This window comes from Oryx dammah, unplaced genomic scaffold (assembly GCF_014754425.2).
Source record: "Oryx dammah isolate SB20612 unplaced genomic scaffold, SCBI_Odam_1.1 HiC_scaffold_5, whole genome shotgun sequence".
In the NCBI taxonomy this organism is placed as follows: Eukaryota; Metazoa; Chordata; class Mammalia; order Artiodactyla; family Bovidae; genus Oryx; species Oryx dammah.
In genome coordinates, this window is record NW_024070189.1 from 93,604,729 (window position 1) to 93,625,361 (window position 20,633).

The following is a 20,633-nucleotide window of genomic DNA, read 5'->3' on the forward strand; positions in this document are numbered from 1 at the left end:
TCAGGGAGAGGGATGGGGAGCGATTCCAGGCCACGAGGCCGCCAGGTGGCGCGCAAGCCGCGTGGGCCCTGGTGGCCGCAGCCACGTGACTCCCGGGACCGCAGCCGCGAGCCGGGGCACGTGCCCGGGGGAGCCCTGTGGCGCCACGCGCAGATTGGCCCCGCCGGTTCCTCACCAGTTCGTGGGGGCGGGGCCGCAGCTAGGCCTCATTTTATTCTTCGGACTGGGAGCTACCCCAGCCGGGGATAGATGAGTCGGCGAGGATGAGCGAGTCCGGCTGCTGGGGCCGCCCCCGCGAGCCTCCCCGCGAAGCTCAGCCCCCTTCGCTATCCCCGCACAACCGGGAGCCAGCAGTTTCCATGGGAACTGCAGCCGGGTCTGCGCGCCCAGAAGTAGCCTTCCCGACACAAACTCAGTTTCCGATCCGACAGGAGCCAGGAGGAACATGAGGCGGGGAACAAGCCATCGGTCGGGGTGCCCGGGGTCGGCAGCGAGGTCGCCCAGGGAAATCCAAATAGGGCCAGCCCGGGACCCGCATTGCCACCGCCCCGACTGCGCGGACCATTACGATTGGTCTTCCCTTTCCATCCGCGTGGCCGCGCTCTCGGTTGCTCGCACTTTCATTGGCTCAATCTCGAAGGCATCTTCCCTCAATTGGCCCTCTCGGTGGCCATCCCTGATTGGTCAAATTAGGCTTTCCTCCTTGGGTTTGATGGCACTCTTGGACAGTCTGGAACCTAAAAGGGCGTGCAGGGACGAGGACAGAATTCAGGTTGCGACTCTCAAGTTAGGGGATCCGGGTTCCCCCGCCCGCAGCGCCCTGGACCGGGCCGTCGGACCGCTGTCTGTGGTGCTGAAGCCTCACTCGAAGGCGCCCCTAAGTGCTCTAGTGAGAACACCTCCTCGAGACTGGTGGCCGCCCCGACAAAAACGTGCACTTGCGTTCCAAAGGAGGCTGCGCCACCCAGTATCGCCTGAGAGAAAGGCCAGGTCCGCTCCCTAGCAGAGAAGGAGCGGGACTCCACAAGCGGATCAATCAAGAGCCCCGGAAGCCAAAACAATTACAGGCCGAAACCGTCCACCCAAAGTTTATGGGGTCTGAGAAGGGTCTGATGGTTTCCTGGGTCTGTAGGACACCAGGCGGGGTTTGCCTAGAAGCCTGAGCCCCAAACTTCTTCACTCCCTTTGGAGCAGGGCCCCTGACTGTGGTATGCCCATTCCCCGCCCACTTGGAATTCTAGAGAACCTACCCTGCTCAGAATCCACAGGATCCCAATTCTTTCTGCAGGCAGAAAATGTTTTCAGCTACCCCCATCTTCCTCCATGTGGTTCTCCCAAATCTGGGAGGGACGCAGGAGACCCAGGCCTCTGTTCAGTGAAGTCCTGGTTCCTCGTCCCTCTACAGTCTTCTACGTGGACAGCACCTTCTGAAGGCAGTACAATGGAGCCATCATTACCTCCTCACCCTCTCTGCTTCTCCAGCTCCGGGTACTGGACAGAGAGGAACGCTTCCTGTCTTCCAGGCCGAAAGCCCGCCCAAGAAGGGGCGCCAACGCAGGAAGTAAGATCCGTGAGGGCAAAAGGGGCCGAATCTGGCAACTGGGGCCCCCAGGTTGTGTGTACTTTCTGTGTGTGCGAAGTCCTGGCCAGCGCGCGCTCGCTTCCACCTGCCGCGCCGTCGGGCGCCGCGAGGAGGCGGGGCTCGGTTGCTGCAGCCAATAAGCGACGCCGGCGCTAGCAGCTGCTGCTATAAAGGGCTGGGGGCGGCGGCGGCGCGGCCCAGAGCGCGGAGCGCGCAGCGCGGGCCGGAGGGAGGGAGGGAGGGCGGGCGAGGGGAGAAGACTGAACACCGGGGACCGGACCGGCCGGGCCGAGGGGCGGCGGCGAAAGGCAGAGTGCCGAGATCTCTGTCGGGAAGCGCAATCTCCCCGGGCCCCGCGGGGCCGCGCAGGGGGCGTTCTCAATCCCGCGCCCGCTCCCTCTTTCCATCCCCTGCTGCCCGCAGGCCACCCCGGGGCCCGGTTATCCGCGCTCGCGTACCCGGGCTTGGGCCCGTCCCCGGCCCTCGAGGGAGCCGCTGCCCTCACCGAGACCTCTGCAGCGGCCGCACCAGAGGCCGCTCCGGCAGGACCCCGGCTTGAGCATCGAGCGCCCCCCAAAGAGTGCACGACCCCCGGAGCCGCCCTCAACACGGACCGCGCCCGCCGGGCACACAAGAATGGTCACTGTAGGTATTCCCCTGTCGCTGAGAGGGAACCTAGTCGGAGAGGGTTTAGGCACAGGCTTCGAGGAGATGGGAGGGGGGGGTAGGACCAGGCCCAGCTAGGCCCGGGTGGGGGGGTAGGACCGAGCCTCGGGGCCTAAGTGTGAGCAGAGCCGCGCCCAGAGTGCTGGGGGCGCTTAGAGTTTGGCTTGAGAGGCCTTAGGGAATCGACCTGAGATTCGGGGGACATCCTACGGAGCCCTGGGGGCGGGATTGCCCCCCTTCAGCAGGCCTGATGGGGGAGGGGCCGCGGCGGCGGAGGATGCCTCCTCCATCCAGGCCCGTACTCAGCAGGCCTCCCAGGCAAACGCAGGGCCCCAATCACTGGTGCTGGGCCAGGACCAGGCGGCAAGGAGTCCCCGAGAGCCCCAGGGAAGGGGTGGCGTCGGATCGTGCGCCCTGGGCCTCGACCGTGCCCGGGAGCCGGGCATCTCGTCCTCGAGCCCGTCGACCTTGCGGCAAGCGGGGAGGGTAGAGGAGGGGGCGCGCCCGGAGGCCCCGCGGGCCCGCCGCCACCGCCGCCGCGTCCCTTTGTTTCTCGGCGCTTCTTCGCGGGCCGTAGCCTCGCGCGGGCGCTTCAGGCTGCGGGGAGGGGGAGGGGAGAGAGGGCCCGCGGGGGGGTTAGTGCTCCGCCGCTCCTGAGCCCCCGCCTCCAGAGGATGGGGAAAGGAGCTCAGGCAGACCCCCTAGGCCAGGTCAAGGCGCCCCACCCTGCCAGAGCTCAGGGCCGCGGGGTGACCTTGAACGCGCCCGCCGGCCCGCCCGCCGGCGCCCGTCGCCCAGCGCCGGTGCTTTCAGCAGCCGCCGAGCTGGTCAGCTCCCGAGCGCCCAGCCACGCCCAGCCACGCCCTTTCTTACCCCGCCCCTGCCCCGCCCATCTATACCCCGCCCCCAGGGCCCCAGGGGCCCGGCCTCGCCCGAGCCCTCGGATTTCCACTCCACTCGGCAGCCCGGGCGTATCCCGGGGGCGGGGCTGGCCAATTTTAGCCCCACCCCGGCTCCACCCCCGCCCCCGCTGCGCGACTCTGCTCCCCGCGCCGCCGAGCGTCCTTTGTCTGGTCCCAGCGCCCGGGCCTCCTTCTTTCGCTCTTTCTGTCTCTCAGGTCTCTGCGTGTGTCTCTGTACCCAGCATCTCTTTCCGGACCTCTTTTTCGAGTAGTAGCGAGCATAATGGGTGGGGGTATGTTCAGCACTCCCTCCATACCTGGGCCTCTCCCCTTCCAGACATTGAGACCCACCCACCTGGCTCTGAGAAAGGAGGCCTGAGAGAGGCCACCCTTTTCTGCTGTGTGATCTCAGGCCAGCTCCTTTCCTTCGCTGCCTCACGCTCCTCACCCAGGTCTAGGAACGTGAGTGAGGCCTCCTGAGGACCCTCACCACCCCCAGAACAGCCCAGCATACATTGCTTTGATCTCTGGCCCCATTTGAAAAAGGGAAGCTGATGCACAAAGGGGAGAACGTGTGGTCAGAGGTCACACAAGGGCCTTGGAGCCCTCGGAGTCCTGGTCACTCTGATAGAGGGTACTCAGGCAGAGACCCACCACTGAGACGGGCTGGGAGGAAGTCAGAGGATGAGTTGAGACAGTGATGGCTCTGCATGAAGGGAGAAGGACCCAGAAGTAGGAGGCTCACTTAGCACCACGTGGTGGTCCAGCCTTACCATGCATAGCCACTCAATGCCCTATTGTCGTGGGTGCCCAAGCATCTGTCACTGTGACTAGGACCAGGGGCACAGCTGGAGGCCAAGGGGGTCTGACACAGCAAAATGATCTCAGGTGTGTTTACTGCAAAAATCCATATGTCAGATGTTTGTATGACGGTACAAAAGAGTTGGAGGAAGAGAGAAGGAAGGGGAGACAGAGAAGGGTTCAGAGGGGAAAGAAGGATGGAGGCAAGAGACTCGGACAGAGAAGAGAAACAGGAAAAGTGTAGCAGAAAGAGGGAAAGACCCAGAGGAAGAGCCAGAGAGAATGTGAGTGGGAGGGTGGGGGTTGTTTCCCTTTTGCTCCATCTTTAATCTGCCTTCCTTCCCTCTGACTTCACCTCTCCATCCTTGTCCTGGGACAGCCCTCAGCCCTCGAAGGTCTCTGTGATCCCTGTGTCATCCTGGGCCATGCATTTGCTGTGGGCTGAAGCCCGAGAGGGTGTGGCCTCCACCAATCCGATCCCCATTAGCAGCTCAGTCAGCTCAGCCTCGGAGGAAATGCGACACTGATCCCTTTAAGCTCTGGCACAGATGCGAGGGAGATGGGGTGGGGAGAGGTTGAGATTAGCAGGCTGGGCTTCAAGATCCCTAGTGGGAACCCCCCAATCTCCTCTTAACCCCATCCAAGTTGAGGCTAGCATTCAGGGAGGTGAAGAACCAGTAACCTTGTAGGCTCTAGGGTCATCAGATCAAGGAATCAAATCCGAAAACCATCCCTGCCACTTCCTTGTCATCCTGGGCAAGTCACAGGTTCCTTTCACCCTAAATTTCTCCATTTAAGAAATGGAGATGATCTTCAGCTTTCCAGCATGATTGTATGATTGTGTAAAAACAGTGAAAATAATACATGTTCAGTGCACATAGTAGGGCTTCCAAAGCTGGAATCTGATGTGTCTTGAGTACTATGTCCTGCTTTTGGGGGCTTCCATAGACATCAGCAACTGATCACAGAATAATAACTTTCTGAACCCAGACATAAATTCAGACTCCAGCTCTCCATATATGGGGGACCTCTGTGGCATATTTTTAGTGGTCAGACAAAGGCCCAGGGAGGCAGCATGAGTGCCAAAGGACACACAGTGAGGAGGGTGGAAGCAGCATCTTGGTGGCAGCTAGTAAATAACTTGTTGAGTTGAATAAGTAGACTTGGCCAACAGTGTAGGTTTAAACGTAGTGATGCCCAGGGCTTGGTGTTGAGTGGGTGCTCAGCTTTGCTTTGTTATTGTTATTATTTTTATTATTGGCCATTTCACCAAGAGAGTGGGCTCTGGAGTCTAAACCCTGGATTTGAATTCTTGGTTGACTTTTCGCGTGCTACCCAACCTTGATTCAACCCCTTCTCCTTCAGTGAGACTCAGCTTTCTCATCTGTCATCTGTTAAATGATGAAAAGAGCTCCATAACATTCAATGTTGGGAGAACTGCCTGGGAATTTTCATATAGAGAATTTTGTCTGGCACATAGCAGGCCCTCAACTCATGGCTATGTTATTAGTAAAGTGTTGTTTTAAGACCAGGATGCTGATGTGTGGAGTGTATGTTATTACTTTCTTTCAGGAGCCTGCAGCAGACATTGCTAATCAAGCCAGTCTGTGTTCCTGGTGAGCCTGGATGTGGCTTCAGAATAATCCTCCAGGGAATTCCCTGGAGGTCCAGAGGTTAGGATTCCATGCTCTCTCTGCCGAGGGCCCAGGTTTAATCCCCCATTGGGGAACTAACGTCCCATAAGCTTCATGATGCAGCCAAAAATGGAAAAATAAAATAAAATAATAATTCTCCAGGCAGATCTCCCAGATAGCCACTCCCAGCCAAATGGAGCTGCAGGGGAGTTGACCCTCTGAGCCATCCTTTAAATAAGAATAAATGACAAGGAAGCAGAAGCCCAAAGAAGAGCTAAGATTGTCCCTGAGGACATACAGCCATATGGTGGCAGAGCTCCCCCCAGTGTGCTGGCCAGTCATTAGAAACAGCTCTGAAGTCCAACATATCTAGGTTTGAAATCAAGTTCTCCATTTATATCATGCAGTGTCTCTGAGTTCTTACTCAGTTCTTACCTGACACGGGAGGTGTCAATGGAGCAGGATGATTATTAATAGCAGGACTGGTGGACAGGACAAGTCTGCTTCCACTTCCCATGACCATGTATATGGCAGACATAGCCAACCGATCCCAGAATGCTTTCCAGCTGCACCCACGATCAGCTTTAGATTGTTCTCTGGTCACTATACTGGTAATTTGTTCTAGTTTTCAACCAAATGGAGCAGAGGTCCAGAAGTGTGAAGCAGCATACCTAAGGACACAGCTGGAAAATGTGAGAGCCAGCACTAGGCTTCATTGGCAGTAGAAGTCAGAACTACAGACTTCTAATCATTAAAGCTCATGTGCAAATCCCTGTTTCACCATTTAGGGACTGCATGAGCTTGGTAATTTTTTAAACATCTTTGAACCTCACTCTCCACATCTGTTGTCTTAGTCAGCTCAGGCTGACTAAAATACCATTAACTAGGTGGCTTAAACAACAGACATTTATTTCTCATAGTTCTGGAGGCTGAGAGGTCCAAGATCAAGATGTGGGCTGATTTGGTTTCATGGTGAGGGCCAGCTTCCTGGTTTGCAGATGGTTACATTATCACTGTCTTCATATGGTGGAGAGAGATCATCTGTCCCTTTTTATAAGGCTCCATCCTCATGACCTAATTACCTCCCAAATGCCCCGCCTCCAAATACGATCTCATTGGGGATAAGGGTTTCAATATATGAATTTGGAGGAACACAAGCGTTTAGTCCATATGCATGCATACTAAGTTGCTTCATTCGTGTCCAACTCTTTGCAACTCTATGGGCCATAACCCGTCAAGTTCCTCTGTCTGTGGGATTTTCCAGGCAAGAATACTGGAATGGGTCGCCATGCTCTCCTCCAGGGGATCTTCCCAACCCAGGGATCAAACCACCATCTCTTAGTCTCCTGCATTGGCAGGCAGGTTCTTCACCACTAGTGCCCTCTGGAAAGCCCATTTAGTCCACAGTCTCTCTCTCTCTTATTTTTTTCTGTATCATCTCTTAAGCAGGCTTCCCAGGTGGCTCAGTGGTAAAGAAACTTCCTGCCAATGCAGGAGACTCAGGTTCAATCCCTGAGCCACGAAGATCCCCTGAAAAAGGAAATGACAACCCACTCCAATTTTCTTTCCTGGGAAATCCCACAAATGGAGGAGCCTGGTAGGCTACAGTCCATGGGGTTCAAAAGAGTCAGATAAGACTCAGCACCTAAACAACATTTCTTAAGCTGAGGAAATAAAACCCTCTTCTTTTCAGAGTTGTGACTAAGGAAAAAAAATATTCCTGTAGAGGTCCTTGCTCTGTGCCTAGTACACAGTATGCCCAAAATCTGGGGACAACTATGGTATTATATTTTGGGGCAGGGATGACTGTGATGAAGTGAACCCGCTGGCTCTTTCTAGTTCTGTCTCCACAATAGACATTGCTAATCAATCACAATGGTCTTTCCTCCTGAAACTGAATATAGCTTTAAATCCTTCTTAACTGATCCCTCTAGGAAGACTCTACCAATCTATTCGGGTTTCTAGGTGAGGGCAACTTATTCACTAGCTGTGCCATAGGAGAAAAACCTAAAGAAAATGCTGGCTACTTTCCTTTCTCATGCCCATGACAGACAGTACCAACCAACTCCAGCACTGTTTCCTTCTGAGCCCAGATATGGCTTTAAAATTAGTCTCTACATGACTCTTAAGATAGCCATGGCTAATTTTTTGAATTTTCAGCAAAGTGAGTCAGAGGCCCCCAAGAGAATAAGGAGTATATCCAAGGACACAAAACAAGGAGTTAGAGCTGGTACCTGACTGACTGATTGTCATAGAGAATGGTAGAGAGTGGTCTTCATCTGTAGACAGGTCTGTGTTTGCATTCCAAATGCCACCATTGATATGTTGTGTGACTTCAATAAGTTCCTTAACATCTCTGAGCCTCATATTCCTTGTCATAGCATAATTAACTTCTACTGAGCTGTTGCATGGATCAAAAAACATAGTGTCCGACTCCTTGTGACCCCATGGACTGTAGCCCGCCAGGTTCCTCTGTCCATGGGATTCTCCAGGAAGAATACTGGAGTCGGTAGTATTCTACCCACAGTGCTGGGATTGGTTGGTATTGTCTCTCATGGGCATGAGAAGGGAAAGTAGCCAGCATTTCCTTAGGTCTTCTCCTATGGCACAGTTGGTGAATAGGTTGCTGTCACCTAGAAACCCAAATAGATTGATAGAGTCTTCCTTATATATGGACTTTTTCCAGGTAAAAGATCCCCTTCTCCAGGGGATCTTCCCAACCCAGGAGTTGAACCAGGGTTTCCTGCATTGCAGGCAGATTCTTTACCATCTGAGCCACCAGGGAAGCCCGTTCTTGAACATAGAGGTTAAAAATCCCAAACAAAGAACCATCAAAAAATGTGGCAAATCAAATCAAACAATGTATATAAACAAAACTGCAACATGACCAAGTTTAGTTTAGCTTAGGAAAGTTGACTTAATATTAGAAAATCAATTAATGCAATTCATGATAGTAATATAGTAAAACAGAAAAATCATTTCATTAGATGTAGAAAAAGATAGTCAATAAAATTCAATATCCATTCCTTAAAAAAAATATCTTGTTAGGATACTAGGAATAAAATTAAACATTCTTAACTTGATAAAGGTCATCTACCAAAAAACCTATAGTAAAGATCATATTTAGCTGTGAAATATTTAAAGCATTTCCTTTAATGTTTCAAGAATAAAAAGCCACTACCACAAAGTAGCCCCTGCAATAAGACAAGAAAAATAATAGGTATAGATTGGCAATAAAGAAAAGTATCATTTGCAGATATTATTATGTTATACATAAAATATCCAAAATGACTCAGTGGAAAAACAGGTGGAGGGGTGTAAATGCCTAGTGGGAAAATTATGCATAAAGCAAAAAAAATATTAACATATTTGGATAGGACTTGCCTTTGGTGGGAAGAGCAAAGTACAAGGTCAGGAATGGGATTATGAGGGTTTCATAGCTAATTAAAAAGATTGCAATTTTAATTCTGAATACAAAAGTATTCATTTCATTATTCTAAAAATGTAGATTGGTTTTAGAAAAGCAAGCATACATGCAAAAGGGCATATATGGCATTTATATATGGACTTTTTCCAGGTAACATAAAATGCTTTGCCCAGTGCTCAAGGAGTAGGAGGGGCTGTAAGAATAATACCTTATCCCCTCTGAATGTTCAAGCCTATGTCAGATATGACACATCTGTCACCACAAACCCTGGTGTGGGGACTGGGCCATGAGTGGGTGTGGCCTGTTGTCTCCAGCAGATACTCGGCGCCATGGAGTCTCAGGTGGCAGGGGGCCCGGCCGGCCCGGCCCTGCCCAACGGGCCACTCCTTGGTACAAACGGAGCCACTGATGACAGCAAGACAAACCTCATTGTCAACTACTTGCCCCAGAATATGACCCAGGATGAGTTCAAGAGTCTCTTCGGCAGCATTGGTGACATCGAGTCCTGCAAGTTGGTTCGGGACAAGATCACAGGTGTGGCTTCTGGCGGGTAGGGGTAGGGGACGGAAGTGGTAGCCTCAGAAGTACATGTGTGATGTGGAGCCAGAGGTGACCCCAGGTGGGAGGTGATGAGAGCAGGTGGGACCCTCGTGGGGTCTGAGGTATGATGGGGAGCCAGTGTGAGCCCAGGTAAGAGCAGGTGGGACCTTGGTGGAATGTGAGGTGTGATGGGGAGACAGATGCAACCCTAGGTGGGATACTGGAGGGGTCTGAGGTGTCCTGGGGATAGGTGGTACACTGGGGGAATAAATAAGGGTGGAATCCTGGTTCTCATAACTGTGATGGGGGTGGTCAGCCTCTCAGGCCTGGGTCTGGGAGGACCCTGGCAGGTCATCGTCCTGGTCCTGCCTGCAGGGCAGAGCCTCGGCTACGGGTTTGTGAACTACTCTGACCCCAACGATGCAGACAAAGCCATCAACACCCTCAACGGCCTCAAACTGCAGACGAAGACCATCAAGGTCAGCGCCCTTGCTCCTGTGACTCCCCATCTTGGCTGTGCCCATTTCCTCTTTTATTACCACCCACCTGAACTGACCCTTCCACTGTCACCCAACCCCCTTGGCCATACCCTCCCCACATGTCCATTCCCCCTACGGCCACCCATCCTCCCCATGGCTCATCCCCTAAGGGGTTCAGATCATTCCCCAAAGGCTTTCTGGCTGGGCCCCCAGAGCCAATGACTCTGGCTTTCTGAATCTCAGTTTCCTCACCTGTTGATGGGGAGATGATCAACCCCACATTCTCTGGCAACTTAACGAGTCAGCCAGGCCCTGGAGGTACCCACCCCCTCAGCTGTAGGAGTGACCAGGGTCTGGTGTGCAGCCCCCTCCCTGCCTTTGTCATGGAAATGGGGGAGAGGGGGGCCCATCTGCCATCTGCCTAACTAGGGTCTGAGAGGGTGGGGTTAGGGGTGGGCCCTTCCCCCACCTTTGTGCAATGCCCCTCCCCGCTGTGACCTCCCCTCTCAGCAGCTGCAGCTGGGACCCTGTGATCCCAGGTTCCCTGGGAAGGGAGTGGGGGGGAATCACCATGGAAACCCCCTCTCCAGGTTTGCCTGGGGGTGTCTGGGCTCCGCCCCACAAATCTGCTTCTGAACCCTGGGGGAGGGTAAGCTGGGGAGGATGCCCATCTGGCCCCCAGTTTGCCATAAAAACAGAGGTGCTGGAATCTCTTCCTCTCCCTGATGTGGAGGCTGACAAGGGTCGGATGGATGGGTCCCTCTGTGGCCAAGTAGACCCAGAAGCCCCCAGGTTGTGAGGATGGACCCTAATGATGAACTGTATGACCCAGAGGGCTACTGTATGCAGGTGATGTGGCGTGTGTGTGTAGTGTGTGGCACCCTAGGCCGCAAGACATGGTGTTTGTGGGACCCCGTGGCTATGGAAGTGGCTGTTATCATGTAGGCCTGGTTGTTATAGACTCAGGTTGCGTCACTCTGTGTCTCTGAGGACATGGTGTTTTCTTGGTAGGTGCTGTGACCTGGTGGGGCTGCGTGGGTGTGTCTTGCTGTGACAGGGTGTTTGTGTGTTATGGTGAAATTGTGTGGGTGTGTCTACCTGTGCCCCATTCAGGGTGGAATGTGTGTGACACTGAGGGCTTGTGCAGTGGTGTGACAGGTGTGTGGTTGGTTCTACGATTCTCACTGTAATTACCCTGGAGCTCCATGAATGTGGCAATGGCCTTGTGTCCCCCTCCTGGTGGTGTAGCCACCGGAGCTGGGCAGTGGGTATCCTAGAGTGGCCCTGTGTCTGTGTGTGCCTGGGTGGCGGTGGTGTTTGGCTGGTCCTAACTAGGTGTTCCAGCAGGTTGTGCCCCAAATATTTCCAGCCAGCCATCGTGTGCCAAGCCCTATCCTGTTCAAGGGGTGTAGGAGGAGCCCATACCCAGGTGAAGGACCTGGGTCAGCCCACGTCACGGAAGGATGGGAAAGGACCCTGAACGCCGACTCTGCCTTGGATGACCCCTGACCGCAAAACCCACCTAGGAGTTCAGCGTCCCTTCCCCTGTCCCCCAGCTCCAATCCATCAACAAGTCGTCATCCCTAAAAAAGGCACAGCCCCTAGGGTGGGGAAGAGTGGAAGCCGTCAAATACATTGCCATGAGTTTCATTGTTATTATAGAAATATAGCAGCTGTGGTGTTTGTCTTTTAGTTTTCTGGAGGACCCCGGGTACACAAAATCACATCAGTTAGAATCTCCCTGCCCCCACCCCAGAAGCAATATACCCTTGGCCCAATTTATTCATTTTGTTCATTTTTTAATTAGTGACTTCTAGTGAAGTAATATGCCCTTGCAACTCACCTCCCTAAACAAAAGCTGGACCCTTGACAAGACCTCCTCTACCCAGAGGTTAATTTAGAAGAAACAGAAAGATAGACATCAGCAGAAGTAAGGAAGGAAGGAGCTTATCCTCCCACCCCCTGCCCCTGATAGCTCTAGCTCACCCTGTTAGCTTTTGGGGGTGGGCCCTCTAGACCATGTTTCCAGGACATTGATAAACACACAATGAGATGGGGTCACACAATAGTCGCTGCTCTGTAAATGGACTTTTCTTTCCCCCACTTTACAATACTCACCACTGTTTCGGGGAAATAAATATACACGTCCACCATTTTTCAAACAGTTGCAGAGAGTTTCATTGTTGGGCTGGACCACAATTAATGAATCGAAGGGTCATAGGGAAATGTGTCTATTTCATAACTGAGAGAAGGGCTTTGAGAGAGGAACGGGGCTAAGGGTGGAGGACCAAATGTGGATGGGAAAGGACCAGGAGGATATTTCACATGAGGCATGGAGGAGAAGAAAGGTGAGGAAGAGAGCTGGAAGCTCGGGACAGCGAGTGCAAAGGCCCTGAGGGTGGAGCAAACCTAGTGTTTGGGGAACGTGGAGGGAGGCCTGTGTGCCTGGAATAGAGACGTTGAGGGGGACGGTGGGCTGAAATGAACAGGGGGGTGGTGATGGGTCAGGTCATGCAAGGCCCTGTGGGCCATGAGAAGCACTTGAACTCTGAAGAAGGTGGGAGACACAGGATTCTAAGCAGAGTGATGTGACCTGGTTCAGATGCTCACAGGTGCCCCCTGGCTGCTGTGGGAGGAACAGCCTGTGGAGGTGCTGTGGAGTGGAGCAGGGAACCAGGGTGGAGCCTGCTACGCTGGTCTGGATAAGCAATGGGAGGAAAATGGGGAGAAGTAGGTGGATTCTGGATAAGGAGGAAGGTGGAGCCGATAGGGTGATGGTGTTTAGACGTGGGTGTGAGAGATACATCGAGGACAACCCGAGGCTGGGGACCTGAGCACCTGGAACGACAGAACTGTCATTACTGAGTAGAAGCAAGTTGGGGTTGCGGAGTGTGACTCCCCCACCATGAAGCCTCCTCACAGGACACCTGGAGGCAGGTATCATGCAGGTGTGCAGTTTGGGGGCCAGTCCCAGTGCTGGCTCAGACATTTTGGAGCTGTCAGGATTGAGCTGTGGGCTAAAGATCTCAGTGACCCTGAGGATGCCCAGTCTAGTAGGGAAGAGACCAGCCGGCACCCCAGGTTCACTTTCCAAAGAAGTCATACCTGTCGATGTTGACGGAATGTCCAGCCTGAGAGCATGAGCTAGAGACGCGAAGGTCTCCAAGGTCCCCAGGGAGACACATGACCCCAGCGGCGCAGATATTTGTCATCGCTCTACTCAGGCCGAGCCACGTTCATTATCTTGGTCACAAGATATCTTGGTCACGCGTACTCCCCTCTAACCAAGCCCTGGTTAACTCCCGCCCACTGCCCATGGTGACTGACGACTCACGGTATTTGTTGAGTAAACGGATGAGGGATGTCAGTCGCGCAGTGGCAGTTTGGGTGTTGCCTCACTTTCCCCATCTGTGAAATGGGTCTTGCCCTCAGCCCTGTCTGCCTGACCCCGTCCCCCAGGTATCCTATGCCAGACCCAGCTCTGCCTCTATCCGAGATGCGAACCTGTACGTCAGCGGGCTGCCTAAGACCATGAGCCAGAAAGAGATGGAGCAGCTCTTCTCCCAGTACGGCCGCATCATCACTTCTCGCATCCTGGTGGACCAGGTCACAGGTCAGGCTGCCGGCGAGGGCTCACCTGGCGGGGGCATGCAGGTCAGAGACACCCACGTGGGGCCAGAGTGGAGAAACAAACAGCAGCGAGGAGGGGGCGGGGTCACACAGGAGGGGGCGGGTCCCCATGAAGCCCTCACGCCCCACTGCAGGTGTCTCTCGGGGTGTGGGATTCATCCGCTTTGACAAGAGGATCGAAGCTGAGGAGGCCATCAAAGGACTGAACGGGCAGAAGCCGCTGGGTGCGGCCGAGCCCATCACGGTCAAGTTTGCCAACAACCCGAGTCAGAAGACGGGCCAGGCGCTGCTCACCCAGCTCTACCAGTCCTCCGCCCGGCGCTACGCAGGCCCCCTGCACCACCAGACACAGCGCTTCCGGTGAGCCCCTGCTGCTCGCTGCCCCCCAGATACCCCGGAACCAGGTGCCCGACGCTTGCAGGTGCCCTCCTTGAACCCTGTTCCTGCACAGTGGAGAGACTCCAGGACAGTGCCCACACTCTGGGGCTGCTGAGGGCAGAAAAGAGGAAATGTGGGGGCCTGTCATGTGTTGAGGCCAGGCCCTTGTACACAGCAGGCACTCAATGTGCACAGGCCACTGTGAGTATTATTATTGGCGACGAGAATTCTAGAACCACCCGATCGGGTCAGCCCTGGCTGCCCCCTCCCTTGGGCATGTGGCTCCAGCTGCTGGTTCCACAGGTGCAGCCCACAGAGTGCTCCCTGGGGGGCAGGCACCCTTGCTTTTTCTGCTCAGTGATGCCATGAGATCAGAGCCCATCTTGTCCCTTGAGGGACAGAGGTCCCCAGGGACCCTGAGGCTCAGAGAGGCTGTGTCACTTGCCTGACCCAGGCACTTTGGAGAAGAGATTTGAAACTTCCCTTCTAGGGACCCAAGAGCTGGAGTTGGGGGCAGGTGCGGGGGGTGGGGCATGGGAGAGCAAGACTGGGTGTCCGGTGTGGGAGGGCGAGGATGCCAGTGAAGAGTGGGCAGCAGCAGGACAGGCAAGAGGCGGTGCCCAAGTGAGTGACCGCGGTTCCGTGCCAGGCGGTGTCCTGCCGGGCGGGGAGCAGGCGGGCGGGGGCAGGGCCGGAGGCACTGCTGGACTGCTGGGTGGGGGCGGGGAGAGCAGGCTGGCTGCCCAGTGTCACAGCCAGGGGGTGTGCCCAGAAGCCACCAGTGACCACCCCTTCTGCCTCCACAGGCTGGACAATTTGCTCAACATGGCCTACGGAGTCAAGAGGTAAGAGTGCCCCTGCCCCGCTGCCCCCAGCGCCTCTGTATTCCCTCCTGGGACCTTTGCCCTGATGCAGCCCTCCCCCACCTCACCCCCAGGACTGCCCATGTATGGGCATAGTGTGACCATCAGGAGATCTGGGGAATATTGAGTCTGCTAAGTCCCTAGAAAGGGCTACTGTGAAATTTGGACCTGGAGGGCCTATCTCTAGCCTTCTCCATTCCACTGAAAGGCAGGCAGGGTTGCCCAGGTCACAGCTGTGCCCCCACTGGCCACTGTTGGTCATCTTTGCTGAGGGTCACAGGATGCCCCCTTTCCGCCTCTTAGCTGGCAAGGAACCTTGAAGCCCCTGCTAAACTGTACACATCCTTGATCCTCTGAAGGTCCCTGTGTCTGTAGCATCAAGAGCTACTGAGCACATGCTGAGTGCCAGGAGCGTGGCTTGGGGCTGGGGACCCAGCGTGGCCCAGTCAGACTTGGCCCTGGTGGCCCTGGTGGAAATGGAATGACACTGAGCTTGATGCTTGGCACACAGTGTGGGCTCGCTCAGTAAAAGGCAGCAGCTCTTATGATTATTGTATTATTATGTATTTCAGTCCTTTGGGGAAGGAGACAGATGAACAGTGATCTGGGAGGTGAAGAGGGTAGGAGACAGGTTGACGGACATCCAGTGGAGACATCACTCCAGGGCCAGAAGAGAATCAGGGTTCCTGGCAGCAGAGATGGCTTTGCAAAGTCCAGGAGGAGAGAGTGAGCCCAGCAATCATATAAACAGCTAAGCCCCTTGGTGTCCGGGGTCCTGAGGTGTAGAGGAGCCACAGGAAGGCAGGGAGCCAGTTCTGCCCCTTCCTCTGTTCTTTCACTCCACACACCTGTCCTGAGGGCTGACTGGTGCTGGGAGCTGTTCTGGGCCTGGGAGCTGAGGGAACCCAACCTTGCAGGGAAGATGGAGCTGAGAATAAATATCCGATTTAAACAGGAAAAGGCCTAGGGACTTCCCTGGTGGTCCAGTGGTTAAGAGTCTGAGCTTCCACTGCAGAGGGAGCAGGTTCAATCCCTGGTCAGGGAACTAAAATCCTGCATGCCTCGAGGTGCAGCCAAAAAACCCCCCAAAACCATACACTCATACATGTGTGCCTGCTAAGTCACTTCAGTCATGTCTGACTCTTAGTGACCCCATGCCTGTAGCCCGCCAGGCTCCTCTGTCCATGGGATTCTCCAGATAAGAATACTGGAGTGGCTTGCCATGCCCTCCTCCAGGGGATCTTCCCAACCCAGGGATCGAACCCAGGTCTCTTATGTCCCCTGCACTGGCAGGTAGGTTCTTTACTACTAACACCACCTGGGAAGCCCACATATGTACATACGTATGTATGTATAAGGCTGAAGAGGGCCAGAGGGAGGAGGTGACCACTCACCCTGGTTCCAGCACTGCCCTTCCAGGTGGGCTTCCTCCTGGCAGGATGGCCAGTGTGGGAAAAGAGGCGGCATTGCCAAGGGTGAAGTCAGGGTGTCTGAATGGGTGGTGAGGATAGGAATCGGGTGGGAAGAAATGCCAAGGGGAGGGTGGTAGCCAGGCAAGGGGAAGGGGTCAGGGATCAACAGGGCTGAGGATCAGGTGGGGTCTAAGGTCATGGGCTCAGGAGGTGGGTTGGGGCTCAGGGAAGGATCATGGGTGAGGACCTAACGTTCAGAGAGGGTCAGAGGTCAGGACAGGGCTTCAGGTCAGGGTGGAGATGAGGACTGGTGGCTCAGAGTGGCTCAGAGTGTGAGGTTTAAGGTGGATGGGGTCTCGGAGGTCACAGGGCCAATGCAGGGGTCACACAGTCCCAAGGTCACTGCACAGTCAGAGGTCAAGAGGGGTCAGGGGGCATGCCGGGGGTCAGGGCAGAGCCCGCGTGACCCCCAAAGTAGTCCCCTGTCGCTCATCGCCAGGTTCTCACCCATCGCCATCGATGGCATGAGCGGCCTTGCAGGTGTGGGCCTGTCGGGGGGTGCAGCAGGCGCCGGCTGGTGCATCTTCGTGTACAACCTGTCTCCGGAAGCGGACGAGAGTGTTCTGTGGCAGCTGTTTGGGCCCTTCGGGGCGGTCACCAACGTCAAGGTCATCCGTGACTTCACCACCAACAAGTGCAAGGGCTTCGGCTTCGTCACCATGACCAACTACGACGAGGCGGCCATGGCCATCGCCAGCCTCAATGGCTACCGCCTGGGTGAGCGTGTGCTGCAGGTGTCCTTCAAGACCAGCAAACAGCACAAGGCCTGAGGCGCCGCCGCCCTCCCCACCCTCCCCGGGCAGCAGAGACAGAGAGAGAGACAGGGGGCCCGAGAGAGACAGCGCAGGCAGACCACGGACGGCATGGGGCCCTGCGTCCCTGCAGAAGCCACAGGGTGAGCACTTGGTGGGAGGGTCTGCAGGGAATGGGGGGTGCCTGCGGGGCCCCCTCCCCCATCCTAATGCCCCTCCCCCCTAGGCTGGGCTGTTCACTCTCTCGTCTTGGTTTCGTTCATGGTGAAGGTTTTTGTTTCCTTTTTCGGCTAAAATGAAAGCAGAGATGTGCCCCTAGCCCACCCCTCAACCACCCTCCACGGATGGCTTGGGGTGGGGCGCATTGGGGGTGCCCTCCCAGGCCCCCTTGTCCAGGCCTCCCCAGTTACCTAGGTGAGCCTGAGAGGGGGGGGATCAGGTTTAAAAATCCCCAAAAAAGTGAAACATGAGAGGGGTGTGGTCAGCCCTTGGTGTGGAATGTGAGGAGCAGGGGGAGGGGCTGGAAACAGAGACAAAATGAAAAAAAAAAGGGGGGGTGGGAGGGGAAGAAAAACTCTATTTTTGTAAAAAGGGAAAAAAGACCTCGTGGAGAATTTTTACTGGGGATTCTTGAACTTGAAAAAAAAAAACCACAAAAAAAGACAAAAAAAAATATTTTGGCAGGTTATGTTTACCAACTGGGGCAGGGACAGGGAGCAGGGCTTAGGAGCTGAGGGTCCATGGGGCCACACCGAGAAACAGCCACGCAAAGATACACAGGGGCAGGCACATGTACATACCCACCAGGGACACACATAGCAGCACAGAGGGACCCAGAGACATGCCTCAGGAAAACTCCTCGGCCCAATAAACATGGAAGAGCAAAATATGGGGCTACACACGCATGGCCATGGTGGACTAGCAAATATGGCCAAGGGCGGAAATGGCCGCAGGTGGGTGTGGCCAAGGGCGGAAGTGGCCGTAGGTGGGTGTGGCCAAGGATAAATGTGCACACGTGAACATGGGAACATTAGCCGATGTGCACGTGGCCATGTGGAGACAGATTCATTTGGACATAAATCTAGACAGCCAGGCATGGAGACACATAGTCACAACACCCAGAGACACACAGACATGCCCACAGCATCGTTCAGGCCCAGGTGAGCGGTCACAGCCCAGACCCCAGCCCAGTCCACAGCCCACTTTCTCTGTTAGCAAGGCCGGCCGGCCCCACCCCACCCCCTACACTCTAGCCCCACCGGCCCCGCCCCAGGTTCTCTGCAGAGATCTCTCTCCTGGCTCCTCAGTGGTCCCTGCTGCCCACGATCACCGGCGTGCACACACAGCGTCCATGCATCCAGACACAGGATACCTCGTTACCCTTTTGGCATCACGGTGGGCTGGAGGCAGCCCCCCCCCACAACACTTGAGGCCAAAGGAACCCCCACCCCCGACCCTGGGCTGAGCCTCCCTGGGCCAAACGCCCTGGCCCACAAGGCCAAGGGGGAGACTGGGCCCTGAGCCTCCCCGCTCCAGAGCCTCCCCCAGCAGCAAGCGCCCACCACTCTCCTGGACAGGCCCAGGGTGGATTGGCTCAGGGGCCCAGCCCCACCTTCTCTTCCCGTCCACTTGTCACCCCCTTTCAGTTTGTTGGGTTTTTCTGTCTTTCCAGATCAGTGAGGGCAGTGGACGCAGCCCCCATCCCGAGCCTCAGCCTCGGCTTCTGTCTGGACTTTTCCATCCCCCTAGTTTTCATTCTTTGTTTAAAAAAAAAAAAAAATCCAACAGAAGCCAAAGGCCAGAGCCCTCGGGAGCCCTCGCAGCCCCTCACCCCCACAGTGGGCCCAGTCAGAACCAAGAATGGCAAACCCTAGTTTCAGCCCCTCCTCCGGTGTCCCTGCGTTTGGTGTCTGGCCTTGGCCCCATCTGACTGCCCAGCTCTCTCTCCCCCACCCCTCCCGGTGTTGTTATTAAGCGTCTGTGGAGCTTCTGCTGCAAGGAACAAAAAGAAAAAAAAAAATCAAAAAAGCGACAAAAAAACACAAACAGAAGAGGAAAAAAGCGACAAAAAAAAAAAAAAAAGGAAGAGAAAAAAAACCATACACACAGAAGAGATTTTAAAAAAAGAAAAAAAAAAAAAGACATAAACTGGCACCAGTTAACTTTCTTGTACTTTTTTGCCGAATTGAGCTTCTTGTAGTTTTAACTTATTGCTATGTTAACTATTTATCCTTGTTGCCCTGTAAGGACATTTGTGTATATTTCTGTTCCTTCATCCAGTTTGCAAGTTTAAAGGAACCACGATGTTCTCTTTGTTTCTTTAAGTTTTGCCGAGACGTGGTTATGCCTAATTTATTTATAAAAGGGGAAGTGGAATCATTAAAGTAATAATAATTATTAATAACAGTAATGGTAGCCGAGCGGCGCCCCGTGGGGGGGGCCTGTGCTCTGCAGGGCGGTCCCTGCAGCCAGCGACGTCCGGGGTCTTTAATGGGATTATTTTTGCTCGTCTTGAGAATTTTTTCAGTCCTATTTAGCTGGTGAAACCCTAGCTTGTTCTTGATACACGAACCTATTTATTCTTGTGGTTTTTAAGTCCTCCCCAACCTCCCCGCTCCCCTCCAGCAGGGCAGGCCCCCCAGCGGGTCCATCCCTCTCCCTCTGTTTTCTTGGGGCTTTCTCCCCTCTGCTGTCCGCCCGCAGCGACGCGTGTCCACACGTGGACAGCGTGGCGGAGGCATCTGTGAGCAATAAGGGCTGGGTTTGTCCCCCACCCTGGGGGAGGCCGGGCTCCAGAGAGGGGGCACCTCCCCACACCCCCCTCAACTGAGGCCCTGGGCCCCTGCCACCCCCGACTGGGAAGGGACTCCTTTTTCTAAAACACAGAACTCAGCCCAGCCAGCCAGTCCCCCTTCCTGGAGGCCAGCCCCTCACCCCAGGGGAGGTGGGGCCTGGGGTCTTCCGCATCCCTGCGTGGGGCAGGGGCAGGGCCCGTGGGGAAGGGGCTCAGCCCCTCCAGCCCTTCCTTCATCCTGTTATTTATTTGGATGGTTTCAAATCAAGACAGAGTCCATGTTGGAGGTGATAAAGAACTGTTAAAAAAAAAAAAAAAGACAAAAAAAAAACACCCAAAACCCAACAAGAACACTTTGCGTTGAGTTTAGACACTATTTATTACCGGGATTACAGGCCTGGCCGCGGTAACAGACTTTTACATGGAATTGTTTAATTATTTGTACTTTTCATGCCAGAAAAATAAAAGTTCAGAATCTTATGGCCTCAGGTGTCTGTGTTTCCACACACCAGTTGGCCCTGCTGTGTGGCTGAGTGCACGCCACTGTCCCTCTCTGGGCCTAGCTCACACCTGCAGCCCCCTGGCTTCACAGCACACGTGACTGAGGTGGTGGGGTCTGAGACAAGCTCAGGAGGAAACCCAGACGGAAGTGACCCAACAGCTGTCTGTTTACATGGCTCCAGGCTCTGCTGTCCACGGGGCATCTCAGGTGA

At 54.8% G+C, this 20,633-nt stretch overlaps 1 protein-coding gene across 3 annotated transcripts; it reads left to right on the forward strand.

Annotated features, from left to right (window-relative positions):
* The first annotated feature begins 1,781 nt into the window (after window positions 1–1,781).
* On the forward strand, window positions 1,782–20,400 carry ELAVL3 (ELAV like RNA binding protein 3). 3 transcript variants are annotated; one of them, XM_040240625.1, is made up of 7 exons: window positions 1,782–2,227; window positions 9,327–9,546; window positions 9,928–10,031; window positions 13,491–13,644; window positions 13,796–14,021; window positions 14,846–14,884; window positions 16,793–20,400. In XM_040240625.1, exons 1-7 carry the CDS (start codon window positions 2,219–2,221, stop codon window positions 17,142–17,144), a joined length of 1,104 nt encoding a protein of 367 aa, XP_040096559.1. In that variant the 5' UTR covers window positions 1,782–2,218; the 3' UTR covers window positions 17,145–20,400. The 3 variants fall into 3 exon arrangements, with proteins under 3 accessions (XP_040096559.1, XP_040096561.1, XP_040096560.1); XM_040240627.1 differs by having other exon boundaries at window positions 16,814–20,400; XM_040240626.1 differs by having other exon boundaries at window positions 9,330–9,546.
* The last annotated feature ends 233 nt before the right edge of the window (window positions 20,401–20,633 follow it).